This window comes from Grammomys surdaster, unplaced genomic scaffold (genome assembly GCF_004785775.1).
Source record: "Grammomys surdaster isolate TR1022 unplaced genomic scaffold, NIH_TR_1.0 126198, whole genome shotgun sequence".
Classification (NCBI taxonomy): Eukaryota; Metazoa; Chordata; class Mammalia; order Rodentia; family Muridae; genus Grammomys; species Grammomys surdaster.
This window is the reverse complement of record NW_021621003.1, coordinates 9138213-9158182: the sequence shown is the minus strand read 5'-3', so window position 1 is coordinate 9158182 and position 19970 is coordinate 9138213. Positions and strand designations below refer to the sequence as shown.

At 41.5% G+C, this 19970-nt stretch overlaps 1 protein-coding gene across 27 annotated transcripts in view; it reads left to right on the top strand.

The window, feature by feature from the left end:
* Kcnma1 (potassium calcium-activated channel subfamily M alpha 1) overlaps positions 1–19970 on the top strand; it is a 688486-nt gene that overhangs the window by 565025 nt on the left and 103491 nt on the right. For 6 of the 27 annotated variants that reach the window (XM_028758452.1, XM_028758439.1, XM_028758438.1 and 3 more), the window contains one exon: positions 5734–5907. The exons of the other annotated variants lie outside the window; for them this stretch is intronic. In XM_028758452.1, the coding sequence (XP_028614285.1) occupies positions 5734–5907 (174 nt within the window). The remainder of the gene's footprint in view (positions 1–5733; positions 5908–19970) is intronic. 27 annotated transcript variants of the gene reach the window in all.

Here is a 19970-nt window from a genome sequence, read left to right as displayed (position 1 = left end):
GGACTGTAAGTATCTGCCTTCCTGGAGACAAGTGGTAATTATTTCCTACAGTCTATGGCCTTTCCTTGCTTTAAAAAGTTCTCCTTTCATCAACACTCAGTGATTCCTCCACAGTTCTTCTGTGAAAGTTAGGCATCCTGGAGGAGCCATGTGCTTATTTCAGGGGGAAATCACCTGTTAAATAATTCAAGGAGATTACTCCTTTTTCATGAATGAGCCATGTAGGAATCTAAACAAGCTTCTAGACTTCTCTAACTTACTCAAGGCATAAGATCCCTGTCATCCAACCGAATAGAGTTTTTAAGGCCAGTATTTCTATGTGTAACCTACAGCTATAGTGTTCTCATAGGCACCAGCCATCAACTTTGGGTCTTGGCTTACAGACATAAGACTCTTTGGAAACAGGAGACCCAGTCTACAACCCATTGAGTTCACTGGCTCTGGACTATGGAGATGTATCAGCACCCAGGCTTCTCATATTCCTTTGCAGAAGAAGAAGCAAGTTGACCACCCAAGTTCCAGTAGCCTTCACTGTTTGGAAAATGTATAATGTTCTGGGTAAAGCCAAAACAAGATAGCAGCCTTCTTGAAAGTATGTGGAAGCATCACTTCTAAAACCCCAGAGCTTTCATACTCTAGTACTCTTTGAAAACTAGAGGACTACACAAAGCCAATCAACACACAGCTCCAGAGGCAGTCTCTCTCAGCTTCCCCAGCCACAGTGTGACTGTGGTGAGCCAGATCAACTAGCTGTATGCATACTCCAGGTGGCTGACTTTAAGCTCTGTCCTTCCATTTTTCTAATCATAGAAAGCCATGTGTAAGAATTTTCTTCTTCTCCAAAAGGTAACAGGAGGAACTGTGTTAAGGGAAGATACCATTTCTCATTTATAGGATTTGAAAGACCCTCTGATTTCTAGTGTTCCATCTAACAATATTTCTCAAACAAAAGGGTTTTCTTCTGTAGAGAATTTTGCTTATAATTTTGGTGGCTACTAAGCATTTGAAGACTAGCTTCATGTTAAGAAACAATGCTTCCCTTCCTTGGACTGATTTGAAAAGTGGGCTGTGTTCTAAAAAGTGTGCCTTAATTTAATAGCATTTTTTTTCTTTCACACTAGTTTATTCTCTTACATTTGCTCCCTTGGAAACCTAAATTATTTTCCCTTTAGCATCTGGAAACCTCCACTTTGGCTTCTTGGGCACTGCTGCTTTTCCTCTCCCTTCCAATCCGCCCCCAAAATTAAGATTCTGCGATTGCAACTTGGCTGGCCATTTGGATGCTGATGCCGGAGGCAGATGGCACTGCAGACAGCATGGGCTGCAACCCCTCCTTCCATTCCAGACTTGGCTCAGAAGGGCCAACCAGCAGAGGACCTGAGGCCTGACACCTGCTTGCATCAGTGTGCCCCAAGGAATGAGAAGTGACCGTGCTCCATCCGCAGCAGGTTTCATTTCTCAGCACCCTGACCTTTGACAACAGAGGAAAAGTCCGGCAAGTGTGTGTCTGAGAAAGCCTTCCATTGTAAACATTCAACAGTAAACAGATAGCTTTGATGGTGTCCATTAGGGCAGTACTTCTATTTTGTCTCTATAAGTACTACTAGAAAGTCATAATGAAATATGAAATATTGGATGGATGTCCATTTTATTGTGGTGAAGAAAAGCACATGAAAGCTTTCTTCTGAAGTGATGAAACTGCTCAAACATTGTTATCTTTTTTTTAGAGGAAGGTGAAACCCAGGATCAGATTCTTGGCACTGACATGACCTCTTCACATCATTGGTACTGGTCCAAGAACAAGAACATTTTTGTGGGCCAAAGAGAAAACAAAGTCCCGGGTGGCTTATATATTTTTCTTTCCCAGAGTTAAGTTGGCCTATGGGGGCAATTCATAGAGCATAAAGTTCCAAGAGCCCCAAAACAGAGTGACAAGTAGCTACACCATTTGTACTCTGGCCTAGTCCCTCTCTCAGGAAGCTGCTGCAGAGCTGCTGCATGGGGACCCCATCCGCCAATACAGTTAAACCAATGTGCTTGCAAGTTACCACTGTTGACCAACCCAGGATCCTGTCCCAGGACCTTTCAGCCATTTCTCCTCACTGCCCCTAAACATCTACAGATTGGAACAGCCATTGAACTGAAATAGCATTTCAACTCTTAGAGAGGAGGCAAGGCCCTCTTCTCATTTGAGGAGAGATGAGCCAGCAAGGTTGGGCTTCAGTCCATTAAGGATCTGCTCTCCCACAGCAGGCCACTAGATGTCCTCATAGATCTACTTTGCTTTGCTCTCACAATCTACGGAAAACATTTTCACTGGTGACTGGGAAGAGCAGAGTGGTGGATGGCTACTAAGAAAGGAACTCAGCAAACACCAGTGGAGAGAAGATTTTTTTTAATGACCAGGAATAGATGAGAAACTTGTGTTTTAAATAGATTCTGAAATGTTGCAAGTAGGTCTGTCAAACTCAACCTTATGGGTTTAAAGTACCTCTCTAATACAGGAAGCGAATCCTCTGACCCAAAGTTGGCTGTAGAAAAGAAAATAGTCACCAAGAAGGCTCTGGGAATCTGTAATTCATTGGAACCAAAGTGAAGGGTTAGGAAGATGTAGAGTGGAGGAATGTAACGGAGAAATAACTCTAAAGTTAGGAAGTCTGTGACATAGTGCCTATGTAACTTTATTTTATAAGCCCACATTTTCTGTAACACCTACTACAAGGGAGGCAAATCTTCAGATCTTCATTGTCAACCTTCGCCATGAGTAATAATGGCCCAGAGAGAATCTCTTAACTGAACATACATCCCTCAAGCCTGATGGATTGCTCCATCAGATGGAAAGTCAGAATCACTCTTCTCCTCCTCTTAGGAAACAGACCCAGAAGTACATAGGTGACAACACATGTGACTGGGGTGGTGCAGAAGGCGGAGGGCACACTCTTAATTGGTCATCTTTACTTTGGACATTGTGCTTCATGAAAGTTTGTCAATATGTGGGGCTCAATCATTTTTAACTGTTTTTGTCTTGTCTCTGAGCCTCATGTTGATCGTTCTTGCTGATGTGTGTGTGAACGTATGTGTGCGTGTGTGTGTGTGCGTGTGTGGTGCTCTTTGTCTTTGGAGATTCCTTTTTTGCATTTGATAGGAGTGTGAAATGACTGGGCAGGGGTGTCGAGTAAGAGCATGTTCTCTGTTTTATGCATATGCCGCTCTGGAATGTGACTGCTTATAATTAACAGTTAATCTTCTTATAGCAAATGGGTTTCTGCTGCCTCAGTTACCAGTTGCAGCCTGTTACTGCATGCTAACAACATGAAATTTTACAACAGTGCATGGTCTCTGGAACAGCCAACCATGACAGTTGCAAACAGTCCCTGAGAGCCACTGGTTTGATGTTATACTCCTTCCTAAACCTTTTGGAAGTGGGAGGTTTCCACTGCCCATTGTGATAGGTTGACCTCTGTGGGAAAAAAATTCCAAAGTTACCTATTCCCATCACCCTTCCATATATTTATATATATATATGTATATATATATATATATATATATATATATATATATATATGAACTTTCTTTCCCCATAAATGTGTCACATTCTATTACCATGCATGAACCCGAAATAGCAGTATGAAAATGAAAACCAGGGACTGTTGCTAATGAGAAACATAGCATTTCTGAGTTTGATGGGATTTTCTGCTACAGCATTTGATTTAAAAACAGAAAAAAGAAAACAACTTTCAAAATAATATATCTACAATGAAACAACAAACAAAACAAAACAAAAATCATCTCCATTCTCCTCATCTTTGCAAGTAACAAGTCCATAAGTCCAGTTAAAGTATTAAGAAAGAAAAGGCAAGAGATTGGCTTTCCAAGTTATATACCAGGTCCAGATATGATTCAGCTAAACTTATTTTCATGTCTTCCATTGAAGATTTTCTTTTCTCCCTTTCTTGACTGTTGTTAATCAGCCACTGTTGTTAATCAGGGTGGCCTGGACATTGGCCTCATGCCTCCAGGGGTTTCTCTGACTCAAATGCTATAGCAGATTCTTATTTTTACTTTTTGGTAACAAGCTAAGCTCAAAAGAGTGCCACACTTCAAGTTGAACAGTGCTGGGGTTGCATGTTAATCGGAGCAGCAGCCTTAGTTAGGATGCTAAAGGGCCATGTCACTGGGAATGTGAGCCTCTCCACAGCAATGGAGATGCTGCTGGAGGGCTCTCATTCCTCTCCCCCCAGTGCCTGCCCTTCACAGTCATACTGTTCCCCTTGCTTGACAAGCCCACTGTATGGCAAGTCATTAAGGTCTTAGAACAGGGCTTGACCCACGTGAGAGATTTAAACCCTTTCCTGGTGACTGTAACATTCAAAGAGGGCAAAACCACAAGCTATATTTTAAAGTAAGAGGGTAACCATTCTCTTCAAAGGAAAAGAAAGAGAGATAGTGTGGAGGAAGGGGTGGGAGTGGAGATAACACCTCCTTGGTCCAAGTTCAGTACTTGGCTGTGATGCATGGAAGATGTATGGGTTCTTTTCTACCCTGTGAGAGGAGCAGGCCAGTTCCTGCTAAGTGAGAAGCAAACACATTTGCCTGTTGTAGCATCAAAAAGAGGTGCAGTGGCTTCTCTTGTACTGAAAAATAAATAGACCACATAGGGAAACCTGAAAACAATGAGGACATTACATTAACAAGCTTTGCGTGTCCATATTTGAGGTGGTTCCCGGGTCAGTACCAAACCTTCACACTATGCCAGAGTCTTAAAAGAACCACGGAGGGTTCCTGAAAATGTCAGGAAGATATTTCACATGCCAAGTATTTCATGTTTTGTTGTTTATAATCTCTCTTGGCTAGTATTTTCTGCATAAGGAAAAAAGTATGATTAAACTAACTAATTTGCCTTCTAATTTTCTGGGCAGAGAGAGAAAGACAGCTCTCCCAGTGATACTCCCATGAGTAGCTCAAAGCAATCCGAGAGACCAACGTCTCATATTGCTTTGGATGATTTTTTTTTATTTGTGAACTTCCTTTAATGTCATATATGTAGCATTAGCCCTGAGTAGCAGCATTTCTTATACGGACAGATTTGGATATTTGTTCTGTCATGAGTAAATTTAAATTCCTGCAGCTATCATGTAAACTCACTCCCGGGAAAGTTTAGCAAAAGCATCCTCAGATCTGATATTAACACGTAATCGGTTCACATTTAATTTGATGGAAGCTTGTCCCAGGCTCTGCCTAATGCCCAGAAATAGATGGAAATGAGAAAACCTACATATTAGATATGTTTGTATCCTGCAAGAAACATTTATTGTACCAAATAAGCAATTCATTTGCTGTGTGTCTCTTTTGCCCTCCTGTATGAATTGTGCCAGGGGGAGAATGGTGGTTACATTTTTTTTCTGTCTATAATTTGCTCTTTTTTTTTCATCCAAGAAACGGGATGTGTTCAGCCATGGCTTCTTCCTGTGGTCACCGCTCCATCGAGGGGACAAACAGCCTTGGGGGATGATAAAGGCAATTTATGTTTTCACTGCTTTTTTTTTTTTAATGTACAACCAAACAACCAAACTGTCACCAACAATCACTGCATTTTTTTTTCTGGGTCAAGACTGTTAACGTGAACTAAGACCTGTGTTCAATCCTCCAGCGCCCTTCCAGCTGCCTTGCTGTATGTGACCTTGCCATTAACTGCTGCTCTTCCTCTCCTCCCATCCAACCACATGGTTATAGCCAAGATGTCCATCTACAAGAGAATGAGACGAGCATGTTGTTTTGATTGCGGACGTTCTGAGCGTGACTGCTCATGCATGTCAGGCCGTGTGCGTGGTAACGTGGACACCCTTGAGAGAACCTTCCCGCTTTCTTCTGTCTCTGTTAATGATTGCTCCACCAGTTTCCGTGCCTGTAAGTTTAACCTCAACACACATAGTTCCATGTCTGTGCTCGTCTGTGGTAATTGGCCCTGTGTCTTGTGTTGTTGTGCCCTGTGGTCTTGCATGTCCGTTGAGCTCATGTTGCCATCCTAATGTGGTCTTGTATGTGATGACATGTTGCCTGTGTTCATGTGTATATGATGAGAAGGCTTTCCCTCTTGCCCTGTTTTGTGCTTCTTGTGATAGTGAACAAGACTGGCATGTGATAGCTTGCTGATGGTCTTCCTCTCTCTTGGCCTAAATAGGTGAAGATGAAAAGCCAAGTGACAGGATAGCAAGCACTATTTTAACAGAGGATATGTGAAAATGTGGAAATTCAGATTTAGAAGTGGCTATTAATTGGGGTAGAGCAAAAGGATGAAAAGGAATAGGAAAAAAGCTTGCTAGCATTTCAAAATACAACAGCATCTAGATGCAGATGTTCACTCATACACACACACACACACACACATATATGTATGTGTGTGTGTGTGTGTGTGTGTGTGTATCCCTATGTATTTCTTACCAGAGTTACCAGGTGTTATCTTCAGTTCTTGAAGAAAATATTTATTTAAATCTGCCAACCTCCATAGACTGGTAATTTCTAGTGCTTCCTTTCCAAAAAGTTGGCTTGTTCAAAGGAGGCTCCTGGGATACTCATTAACATCTGTTATTTTCCCAACAATTTTGTCCCACTTTACCAAGGTATTGTGTAACAGTCATGAACCTAAATATCAAAAGATTTAAATCCTGAATCTCCAAGATTTCCTTCACTTTATGGCTTAGGCCTTTGTCACTGCCAGGCTCTTCCCTGTGCTGGAGGCCCAAACAGTTGTACATTTGACAGCTGCTGAGTCTGATGAACCAAATTCCTGAAATCACTCTCTTCTGTTTCTGTTTGGCTGGCACAGTTGATAGGTGATGTGGCAGAACGATTTGGTTTGTGATGCTGAGATGTCTAGCCTTGTCCACTGGCAGAAGAACTTGAATTCTGCACGAGGACTTGGATGCTCTTGAACTATGAGCATGACCTTAAGCTCCCGTTAGTCATAGCATAGGAAGTGAGAGATGATGATTTTCTCTCCGTACTTCCACCATTTCCCTTTAAAGAAGCCAACACAGTTCTTGGTGCTGTGTTGGCATTCCATCCATCTGCTCTTCTCCTGAATAATCAAAAGTGGTTGGGTTTTTTCTTCCTTGTTGTGGTTCATACCCATCACAAGGAAGAAGAGGAACATTTAGTTTCTGAGCATTTGTTCTTATGACATATTCGTGTAGCTGAGTCACCAATGTCTGTGTTGAAGATCGTCCCAACACAGTATACTTGAGTCCATGAGTCATTATCTAGCAGAAGAGCACACCTTCACTAGCTAGGCTGCTAAGCCATGCCAGGTACTGATGTTCAAAGCTCCAGTTTGTGTTTGAAGTCTTTAAGTTGTGTGTTGAGCTATAGACTGAAACTATATATTGAAGCTATATATTGAAGAAGCTTGATCTGAGACCAGTGAGCCATTCCTTCTGATTCACAATGCATTGCTCCTTGAAAAGTGCTAAGGGACTGGACTAACTTAAAAGTGATACTTAATGGGAGTTGTACTGAGAAACATTATGGACTGCACCAACCACATTTGGCCCAAGAATTTAGAAAGGACCTTTGTTTTGGTTTCCTTTGGTTTGGTTTTAATCTGTTATTACAGATGCTCAGTACAAGTCCATATCCCTTTATTATTTTTCCTGCAAGAATTTTTCTTTGTTCATGTGCTAGGTAGCCTAGGTAACCTGAGTCATGACTACACAAAGAATTTGTCTCTGATGTGCAGCAAGACCTCAGGCTCAAAGATGAGCTGGTTGGGATGACAGTAGGACAAGCTATGGTGGCACCATTGGGCCACGTCTCTTTGATTGGTAGTAGTAGCTGTGAATGCCAGCCCTCTTAAGCCTACAGCAAAACTTCTTTTCTCAAATAATTGCTTGGCCACAGATTTGTTGGGGAAAAAAAATAAGGAGCCAGCCTGGCTCTGAGCTAGGATTCTGTCATGAGCTGTGGTCATGTCTTGGCCCACCAACCCTTCTGCTCTAATCACAGTAAAAATCTATGTCCCCATTTGAAACTCATGGTGTCCAGTGTGTGCAGTTTGCATTTTACTAAAGAAAAACCATAATTAGAGTGATTTCTCAGCTCTGCAATTTAATCCTAACACTGCCAGGAGAAGAAAATATTAGGGTAAGAATGTCCCATCCTCTCAGATATAGCCTGTTCACAATATTTTCATCCTAACTGCCCCTTCATCACCAACCCATTGTGAGAGACAACAGGATTCAGTCCTTAAGTGGTATGGACGAGCTCTAGTGGCGGCTTGCCTTCTCTGTTTCATCATCTTCACTCCATCACACAAAGACAGATTTCATCCATTCCTGTGTGAAACCACTCACCTTTGACCACAAATAATAAGTTAGAAAAATCCACTCCAAGTTGAACCCCTTTATAGGACTATGTCAGACCTTCTTCTACAATTTAAAAAAAAAATACTTCTGTCTCTTCTGAATCCCCCTGGCAGTGTGCCATGGCTATGTCCGGGCACCCCACCCAAGTGGGTGGTGTGTTGGGTGGTGTCCATTTGACGGAGTGAATAGACTCTGAGCAATGGTGAGAGTGGGCTTTTCATTAAATATGAGCAGACGTGAAATGGAGAGGGTTTGACAATTAGAGATGGCAGGAGAAGGGCCCTGGAATCAAAGTGAGGTCACATGGGCAGATCAGATTTCTTCTCTTACATTCTTTAGTTGTTCTGAAGATCATTTTGAATTAGTGTCAGCGGAACCATGATGGTTTTTGCCCTTTGTCTTTTACACTGGGGCTGTATTGTTTCCCAAGACACTCATTAAAGGTCATTACACTATTAAGGGGCTTGCTTTGGTCGCCTGGTTTCCAGTTGAGCCAGTTGTGCTTTGGAGACTGCCTTATTCGTTCCCCTCTTGACTAGTCTTTCCCTCTGCACTTTTTTTTTAAACTTATAAAGGAAAGGATTTCCGTTTTTAAGGGACTTTAAATTGAAACACAAAGCCCAATTACATGTTTTCTCAAGTGGGAAGGGAAGTAGCTGGTTCCCAGAGGTGGTAATATATTAACAGTGTTCACAGGGATTTGAAGACTTGTCTTCTAAGTGCTGTTTGACCCAACTCTCCTTGGAGGCATGGCCCATGACCTAGGAATAGTCCTTGTTAAGGCCAGTGCTAGGAAGATATTTGTCCAACATTGTACTCACATGGAGATGGGAGGCCAAGCCATTAATAGAAAGACCTTCAGAGGAAGGATTAATTGCACAAATATTTTTGCTTGTAATTATCATGAGCCTGGGGCGATAACTCAGTTGGACTTGGTATGCAATCACAGGAATCTTGAGTTTGGATCCTAGAACCCACATAAAAAGCCAGGCATGATGGTTCATACCTCTAGTTCCAGCACTTGTTGGAATTGGGTGTAGGGTGAGATTACTGAATCTCAATTGTCATTTAGCCTAGCCAAATTGATTATCTTCAGATTTCATGAGAGACCCTATCTCACACATGCATACTCCCCTACACACATATTAACCATGCATCCATCCCCCCACCCCCACATATACCCACATAAAACTAGGGTAGATAGTGACCACAGAGGATATATAAGCTGAATGGTTCAACATTTAAATCTAGACTGGGTGTTCATTTTTCAAGACAAGAATGGGCTCAACACTAAAATCTAGAATTAGTGCTCAGTCTAGAATTACAGCATAATTTTCTGATTGTGTAGGTTTTATTTATACTTCAGATAGTCTTGGCACTGTGTCAGCTACCTTCAAAGACACCAGGATACTGTACATCTGACTTCTTCACAAGTCTCTGTTCTAATACAGAAAAAATAAAAAAGCATGTCTTAAAACGTGAAAACTCACATACATCAATATAGATGTAGGTTTTAATCAGTTCTGCTCCTGTCCAATATAACTTTGTGAAATGGACATTCTCCCTCTTTCTAAGTTTATTCTTGATTCCAGTCTTGCCTAGTGTCTGGTTGCCAAGTGTAATAGAAAGGGACAATTAAAATTATGATGTAGTGACAATGAAAGGCCCTATTGATTTGGACCTGCCCAGACCTGCCTGACTTGATTCTGGTGACAGTTCATCAGTAACGCTGGTGTAAGCAAATTAATCAAGTGGGAGGAAGAAAAGCAGGCCTTTGGGTTTGCACTGGGAACTGGTGTTAGCTTAAGCACACCTGTGATTCCTCAGACCGTCTTTCTTCACCCGCCGGTAGTTTACCTGAACAATTGCACAGAGGATTCAGAAAATTACTGAAGCTAATTTTAAACTATGCATGACTTTTACTTCTTGCACACATAGATCACAGACATTTAGCTTGGATGGTTAGGCTGAGAGGAGCAGTCCAGTAAGATTATATAGAAAGGAGACATACTAAAGTCAGTTTAGAATAATCTTGAGTCTTGTTGGATAATAAAACAAACGCTGCTTATTCTCAGTGGTCTTTGGTTTGTGCAGGGAGAGAATTAACATTGTCAATTGAGCTGAAGTCTTTCCATCAGACTAATGGCATTTTGAAGAACATAAAGGTAGATACTAGGGCAAGATCCTAGAAATAGCTTTAAAGTCTTTCCCAGGACACACCTACGTCAACAGTCTTCAGAGCCCTGGAAGAGACATGAGGTTTAGCAAGCTGCATTTAAACATCACCAGTCTGTAATCGTGGCATCACACTGATAGACAGTTTGGAGGGACTCCCCCAATCCCCACCTCCCAAGTCTTCAATGTCACACATTTTACTTCTGGGACCCAATGACTCCTCTTCCTGTCATCAGTGAAGAAATGGGGAAAAAGAAATCCAAAGGATACTCAGCACACAAGTTAATTTTAGCATTTCCTGTGATTTTTAAATAGATATATAATGACAGAAATGCATGGGATACAATGTGAGTTTTCTATGTGTGCATACATAGTGTCAAGATCACATCATCCTAATTAGCATGTGTGTCACCTCAAACATCATTTCTTCTGATAAAACTTCCATAATCTTCTCTCTAGCTGTTTTGAATGACACATTATAAGTATCATCACCTGGAAATACCTACTATCCAACCAGTTACCAGAGTTCCTTCTTCCTATTTCACTACAACTTTTGCTCAATGACCACCTCCTCCCCAAACCCTTCCATATATTCTCTTTAAGTTCATGAATCTGTGTCTCCAATGTCTCCTTCTGTTTTCATGCAACTCACGTAAATGTGTTCTTATCCATTTTATTCTCTCTATCTACTTCCCTCAACTCCCTGTCATACACATTGATAGCAAATATTAATAGAATCTCTTGATTTTCTGACTCTTTGGCCAACCTTGGCCACACATTCTAATTTATCCATTTGCATTGGCATCGTAGGAAGTGAAAATAGTATAAGGAAGATGGATAGGACTTGGCTACCATTTTACCCATCACGTCTGACCAAGATTAATAATGTTCCGAAGAAGAACCTCTTCAAATGCAGTTATTGTCCCAAGCAAGGCCACTCAAGCCAACACCTCTTGCTTAATTTCCAGTAGGCACATTGGGTAGAGAGTTGACTGGAAAGTTGTTTCTCTTCAGGTAAGGGGGTCACCTCACACACAGTTGTCAGCTTTTACAGTGAGTAGTGTCTGAGACAGAAATCAACCTTTGTGAATAACTTCCTTGGAAAATAACTCCTGAAATTGATTGCTTTCAAAGAATACCAAACAAAGCTCATTTTCACCCAGTATGTGATGCTTGTGTTTACAAGTCCCATGTCAGAGGAAGTAGGTGATTTATAGTAAGAGATCCTGCACCTTTCCCTCGCCCCCAGACAAGGTGTTGTTGAATAGCACACACACTTAAAGCAAATAACCTGTGACAGTGCACTGTGTTCAGATGGAAGAGAATGTTACAGTAGGCTGAACAGTCAGGGTTTCAAAGGACAGTCTCTGACATGGGTTTGAGAGATGGGAACTAAAAAGGCCAGAATAAGGAAAGAAGAAAGGCCCCATTCTGTGCACCCTGTCACTTAGACACTTCCCTTTCTAGGAACTCTGCTGTAATAAATGACTCTGGCTCTTTAACAACAAATGAAGAAATATGTTGGCCTAGGTACACCAGACAGAGGTCCTTATTCAAGGTGACATGGAAATTATGTTTGCATTTTTATTTTAGGACAGTAGCTGGCTGTCAGGATACTGGTCTTGACAGCTGTAACCACAAGGCAGTGGGTTCTTCTTACCTCCGTGGTAGAGGACAGACATAACCAGCTAGCACACCATTTCTCCTCCTCCTCCACTATCATGGGCGACAGATATGCCAGAGCCAGCTTGCCCTTCACTTAAGACTTCCTGTCAAGGCTCCGCCTTGAGCCCAAATTCTGACCTTTACTTGATGAAATAAATTGCTGATGAACAAGCAGAGGTTTGAATTAGAACAGGCTTGGAGCAAATGTCAAGTCCATCTCCCTCCTCCTACCTACACCAGGAGCATGGATTAGACCAAGTCTGGAGTTTCCAATGCCTTAGGCTTTATGGGTCTGGGGAGATATAACTTATTAACAAAGAGTTATTAAATTTTTATCAATTTTACAACACAATGTAAATGCCTCCTATGAATCTACATTGTATTCATTATCATTTAAAACGTTAATTAAGTCAAAGTTGCATTTAATTTCTCTCTAAATGGGCCTCTGGGAAGAGGCTTTTAGAAACATCTGTGGGAGCATGCAGCTATGGAGCTGGGAATCCCCCAGCCTACATTCAGGAGCTCCTTGAGTTGATTGCTATGGCGTGTCTGCAGCTAATTTGTTGTGATATGATTGGGCATTGTCTCGATTTAACATTAGACTAACAGTGGTAGAAAGCCAGTTGAGAAACACTGTGGGCTGCTGCACAGGCTTCTAATCATCCTTCTTTTAGGCACCTCCTACATGGGAAACAGTTCATGTGTGGCACCTCTGATCTCCATTGTGCATTGAGATCTTCCTTCCTTGGATGGTACCCATCATTTAAGTGTTTAGACCTTCATCTGAGATAGATGAACCAGACTTATTGTCTGGTTCAGTAAAAACTGGAACATTTTCTGTGGCACTCACAGAAAAGATGTTCATCTTTGATTTCCACTTGAGCCCAGAAGAACAGGTCACATCCTTTGGTAAGAAAAGGCACAGTAAGATTTGATGAAGACTAGCTTTCCTGACAGTGGCGCCCTTATTTTATGTGAGCACAGAACTACAATCCCACATGTCTTTACTTCTATACATAACATGGGGGGCTGGGCTTACTAATATGATACTAGGGCATGGCTATTTGGTTAACTTGGATTATGTTTGGACTAGACAGTGATGTCACTATACTGCTAAGTCTTAGGTACTCTGCCAAAGCAGCAAGAATGGGCAGCTGTGTTGTTTAATTTAAAATGTCTATGGTCTTTGCTTCCTGCCTAGCAGGTGCTACTGCTGTTGAAAGATTCTAGTTCAACCCTGCTATAGGTAGTTAGTACTTGCTGCTGGCTGCTGTAGCTGTAAACTGAGGCAGCTGTAGTACACCTCATCTGTGTAGTTTCAGTCATTTGATGAGGAAGCAGTGGTAAACCTGGGGTTTGAATACAGGTTGGCATGGCTCCATTTTCTCTGGGTAAGTTGAGGTACTTAGATCTTTGCATTAATGAATAAGGTTCATAGGCCAGTTCATCTCTGTGGAATGAAAAATAGATGCTCATGGCAGTGATGGAGCTAGATGCAGGCAATATCAGAGTCCTTGAAAAGCAATTGGCCACTCACAAGGCTTGAGATTTATTCTGTAGAGTGTGGGTAGAGAAGGGAAGATTAAATAGGCCTTAGTAGAGACCAAGCCAAGGGTGCTGCTCTTAATATGCAGTGCAATAGGAAGCACCTGAAATGTCAGATTGGGGAAACAAATCATCAGGGCCACTATAGTGGCTTCCATAAAGAGACCAATCATGGTAAGACAACTGAGAAACCTTCCCACCCTCCAAAAGAGGGGAAAAACAAGAGGCTATGATGGGAGGAGGGAGAATCGAGGTGCACTTAAAGAGGTTTTGTAGAGAGCCAGCAAGGTCACCTCAGATGAAGGCCATTACCAAATATTAGTCCAAGAAGTTGTATCCTCTTAAAAGACAACTTAATTAATGGCTCAGGAGCAGTTGGATTCCATTCTTTAGTGAAATTTCTTAAGCCAAATTCTCCCCGACTGACCAGTAGCTGGTGAAATTCCTACTTGAGATTTTTGGAGTTCTCTTTTGAGGAGGGGCATTTACTTACCATTGGCAAGGATTGCAGACCTATCTGACTGTGCTCCATCTATTTTCTTTTCTTACCCAGTGTTTCTTCCTCCACGTACCATTCTCTCCAGTTGAACAAACCTTGAGCATGTTGAAGGTGACAGAGGTGGTCAGCTTAAGGGCTGATGTGATAGTATTGGCTCAGGCAGAGCAGCGGACAAATGGGGCCACCAGCTGGGACACATGACCAGCCCCTAAGGACTTTGGCTCAACTGCTTGTGGTAGCATCAATTCTAGATCATGGAAATTATTTTTGAATATCTCTTAGTGTGGCAGGGAGGCTTTTCACCTCCCATCTGCCTCAGAGAGACAGTGTGTCTCCTTCCATCTACAGAGGGGAAAAATAATAAATACTTCACAGCCTGCTAGCTGAAATCCACTTAAGTTTTCAACTGCTTACCCTACTCCAGTGGAAACATGAAACATATTTCCTATGAGGTACTGCCACACACACACATGCAGAATCCTGGGACACCATATAGCATTTCTAAGGATTGTTGCACAGTTTTCTTTTCCATTTTACTTCTTTCTGCATAAAACCTCCCCCCCCCATGTTCATTGTCCATAACTGTGACATTTATGTTCACCATTGTCCCTAAAGAGTCATTAAAACAACATGGAAAAGCTCTTGTGCCTTGAATTTCACCACAGTGATAGGCTGAACATGCTAAGGATGCAAACTTCTGAAAGTAGAATGTAGCGGAATGCACTCAACCATCTAGCTGTCTGCTAGCTTCCTCTCTCTACGGTTTTGCCTTTAGCCAGTACACTAAGACAGGTGATCCTCCATTTGCTACAAGAATTCTGCTTCTCTATACAAAGTCTGCAAAGATGGGTAGAATGAAGGCAGCCATTTTCAAAACAATGGGGAGTGAAGAGACTTCTTTGTGTGCCTAAACAGTGACTGTTTTGAAGGGTTATTGCTACATGTATGCAGAGTCTTGTTGTGAGGAAACATGTTTCTTATGATCAGCTTAGAAGGATTGGGCTAAACCAAAGTTGCCCCCCCCATACGCACACATCTACCTTCCTTTCCTCTTTTCTTTCTTCCTTCTTTCCTTCCTTCCTTCCTTCCTTCCTTCCTTCTTTCCTTCTTCTTTCTCCTCATCCTTCTTCTTCCTCTTTGACCATTTCATTTGATCATCATTGGTAGGTACATTTCTCTCACATCCAAGGACAACAGTACAAGGTACAACAAATTCTCTTGCAGTCTTCTAGTTAACTGGGAATAACCTGTCCTAGCCCTTCAAACAGAATGTGAGTGCCAATCATCCCCTAGACTACAGCGAAGATACTATACAAACTCCAAGTGAACTCTTAAGGCCCATCCATCTCAGGACTTATCATCTTTCGTGACTTTCAAATGAAGTAAGACAATTCCAGCTCTAGAACTAAAACCATACCAGTTGTGTGGATGATGACAGAGAGGCCAGAGCTGTGCCAGATGTGTAGACAATGACCAGAGCATCTGTAGACCTACACACATGAGCCATCTCCTGGAAGCAATGTGGACTCCTTGCATTACAGTGCTCTTTATTTTGGCTAACTAATGTGTTCTAGGCTGGAGCCTGTTGGATCTTATTTGATCAAGAATGGACCTAGGGGCTTCCTTCCTTCCCTACATGGTCAGAAGTGTGGCATGCTGGTATCGCTGACTTGGCATCTTCTACTGGCAGGAACACTTGTGTAGAAAATGGCCTGAAGGATTTCAGTTCAGTAAAAAATTTTATGAGCAAAAGAATAAATAAATGAAGGCATTGTCCATCATTGAAGGAATAGATGGCATGCAGAAGCAGGCTCACCCCAGATTCGTGGAGTTCTGCTAAAGCTTTTTGAGCAGCTTACCATAGAGTATGTCCATGCACATGTAAGAGCTTGAATGCCCAAGAAACTTAGAGGGGAAATGGAATAAGTAACAAATGGCATAACTTGAAAGTTATCAACTTATATGTACAGTCAGCATTCTTTGTGGAGGATAAGCCCTGGGAGAGAAGATCTAGAAATGATGCACAGAAATAAAAATCAAAACAACAACAACAACAAAAACAGTTAGGCAAAGATCAAGTTACTTGTTTTTTTTAAATCAATAGAGGTGTGGATCCTACCATGTATATAGCATTCATTCTAGAAGATCAGAGTCTTGTAATGCTCCATTCAGCTTTAGTTTCAGTGGATATGAATATTTTTCATAGTAGTCAGGGTGGATAAAAATGAAGCAGGTAGGATCAGCATGTGAACAGAGGCTTACTGTGGGAAGGTGACACTATTTTCAGACAGCTGCCTCTATCTGGACAAGGGAATGAACATTTGGGACTCTATATGACTTCAGGGGAGGTAGGCAGATCTAATCCACCATAAGCATTTAGGTGACACTTTTATTCCCTCTCTGGAGACTTCAAAGGCCAGGTGCTTATACCTACTTTCTGTGAGAGATGTTATTTGGCTCATTCTACTAAAGACAAGGAAGGGACCCTGAGCTCTCTGTCTTGTTCTCAGAGTTCCCTCAGCTAATACCAACTGTGCTTGACTTGTAGTGGTTCTGAGATGCTCTCTGTATTTGATCAAGGTCAAGCTGGTCATTCCCACACTGCAGAAAAGCACAGATTTCCACACAGGACATGCTACACAGAAGTGAGATAATACCTCCAGTATGAATGCTCCAAAGCCAGCACCATGAGCAGGCACTACTGCAAAAGGAGGTAGGGTAAGCTGCCATGAGAAAAGAGGAGATAAAAATGCATCTATGATGTTTCTAGAATACACACAAGGGCAACAGAATTGTTATATGGTTGGTATCTCATAGACAGACATTTTCTGTATCTTCCACTTTCAGTATAAGTGGAAATTCCAAGGCCTCGTCACTTTTTAGTGAGAACTTACCTCACTGATAACTGAAATTTGAAATCCTAGGAGGAACTTTAAAGCAGGGGAAGATAAATGAAGGGTACAATCTGTGTTTTGGGGGTGGAGTACATTGAAGTAAGTCCCACTGTAGTCCTGCTTTGATATGGTCATCAAGTAGACACTTAGCAGATACTGATTGCTGCAGTAAGAGCATTGTTTTATGAGGGTATGAAACATGATACTTCCCAAGACACTGATATTTCATCTGGGCAGCTTCAGAATAGACATCATCGATTTCTTCCCAGGGTCTCTAAATAATTTCCAGTGTGACTCTTTTCCTTATTTTCCCTATCAGTATGGTGAAGTTAATAATAGGACTTATCTCAGGGGCTGCAGGTACATACATAGGCTCAGAGCATACACACACACACACACACACACACACACACACACACACACACACATTCTCTCTCTCTCTGTCTCCCTCTCTCTCTCTTCCTTTGTTACATAATTGCCTTGCACATGTTGAGTATTATAATATATTATTGTTATTATCATCATTCATTAACACATGAAAAGATGAACCTGACCAAAATCACACAGTGAGTAAGTAGATGCTTAGATCGAAAGAACACCATCCCTCATGGTATTGATGGGAACAGTGATAAGTAGCCACTTTGACTATAGCTAATGCATTTCTTTTTCACATGATGGAGTCTTGTCCAGCTGGCTTTATGAAAGGTCCAATCAATTACAACAGAGACAGCCCATGAACGGGAGCTGAGAGTTGAAAAGCTTAGCATGACAGGCTATAAAATTAAAATAGAATCAATTTACTTAATTTCCAGATCAAGGAATCATAGTCTCAACAGAAGTAAGCTTACAAAAGCTGTAAGAGGCAGCTATAGTCTCCCTAGGAAGTTTACTTCCATCTTGAATGTCCAAAAATCTTTGTCATATTTGTGTAAAATTAAGGAACTGAATGATGTGATCTCTCAAGTTCCTTGAAATCTTGAAACTTCTGTTTTCTCTAATTTTCTCACTGAAGTAGAACTCAAAAATTTTTGGACTTGTTTTTTTAATTTCAACTCTTGCTGGCATAAATCTTTCCAAAATGCTGAAGTCTGTCTACTGACATTCTAATGATTCCTCTGAGGAAAAAAGAATGAAATAATTTGGGTACTAAAAGATTGTACCTTCTTGGTATTGCTCTTGGGTTGTGAGTCCTTGGCCTCTGGCTGGGCACCAAGATTGAGAATGGCCAGAGGACTACGCTGTGTGAGGAGCTCATTCTAAAGTCTCACCTCTTTTTTCCCCACTTGAGGAAGACTGGAAAGAGGAAGTCCACCTCCATCATGTGCTTCTCTAAATCCCAGTCACTTGAGGGTTATCAATAGTCACACTACACAATAGGTGCCCAGCCTCTACATAATGAATGACTGCCATCAAGTGTTCGCAAGGTCCTCCCCAGCCATGCTAGCTGAGTTTTATTTTGTTTCTACCCAGTGTTCATTCAAGAACATAACTTGTGGGAGTTTGAAGGGCTCAAAACAAGGACACATACCTTCAGGCCAAACCCCTTTTCTAGATTGAAGGGTATGTGTCTGATTAGCCCTGGCTAGCCCTGCCACTGGGATTCTGGCAGGGGATATTTAGGTACTTGAATGTTCAGAATAATGTGGTCTCCTCCTTCCTGGTCATGCAGGAGCTCTGTGTCTGTGGCCTTTCTACCTCTAAGGTGGGTCTGGAGAATCAGTGAATTCAATGTGTTCTTGGAAGATGAATGGAAAGTCAGAGAGGAAATCAGAGGCGGACAGACAGGGTAGGACAGATCTTTGTTTTCAGATTCTGAGAGTTAATTTTCATGATGTTTCTTTGCCTCTGTGAAATTGTGAGAAAAGTTGGTATAGAGGTTCCTTGCCACCACCAGCTCTGGCTATCTCTTCCCCTTGTTGAATTTCTTAGTAGTGTTAGACCTTTACCTGTGCCTTACATTGTTCCCTGTGAGTAGACCTTACATAAAGACAGGACTATAAGTTGAGTAGATATTCATGCACATTTTGAAACTGTAATACACACTGTCTTGTTCTCTATTCATATAAATAGCTGATTTGGCCTTTGGGCCATATTTCATATGCTGTCACCATTGTTAGGGGCAATGAGAGCTAACCATTTCAAGGCTCAGTCTTTCTTGCTTGAGCTACCATTATTTCCCTCCAAATGGTCTTCCTCATCCCAGACCACTATTGAATTGGATAGTACAGTACAATATTTATTAATTTATTATATGTGCCATATTTGAAGTTGAACCCAGGACCTAACTTATGCTGAGCAAATGTTCTGTCCCTAAACTAAATACCCATCCCTTAATCATATTATTTTAAACTACAAACACATAATTGTTGCCATCTCATTTTAAAGAGGGAGAAGATGAACTTTTGGATTGTTCTTTTGGGTCCTAAAACTCATATGTATCTCAGACTGGTCTTGTACTCTTAGCAATCCCCCTGTATTGGCCTTGAGGGTACTTGGATTATAGGTCTGAGTCACCAGGCCCAACTATTAAAAAAAAATCTTTTGACGGCTTTCCTGACAACCAGTAATTTGTCACATTAGGAAGATCTCTAGTTTTCATTTATCAACGTGGCATTAAGACTCTTTCACAGTTTGGTCTCAATGGGCTTCTGTAGTTATAGTTTTTACATATGTTTTCCCTAGGTTTCTTTCAAAACAGTCCTTCTGATATACATATTGGTGTAATATTTCCCTGTGACTTATTCTTCCTCTAGCCTTTTCAAGGTGATTACAACTTAGCTATCAGTAAACTGAGGCCCAGAGGCCACATCTGGCCCTTCACCTTCTTTCATG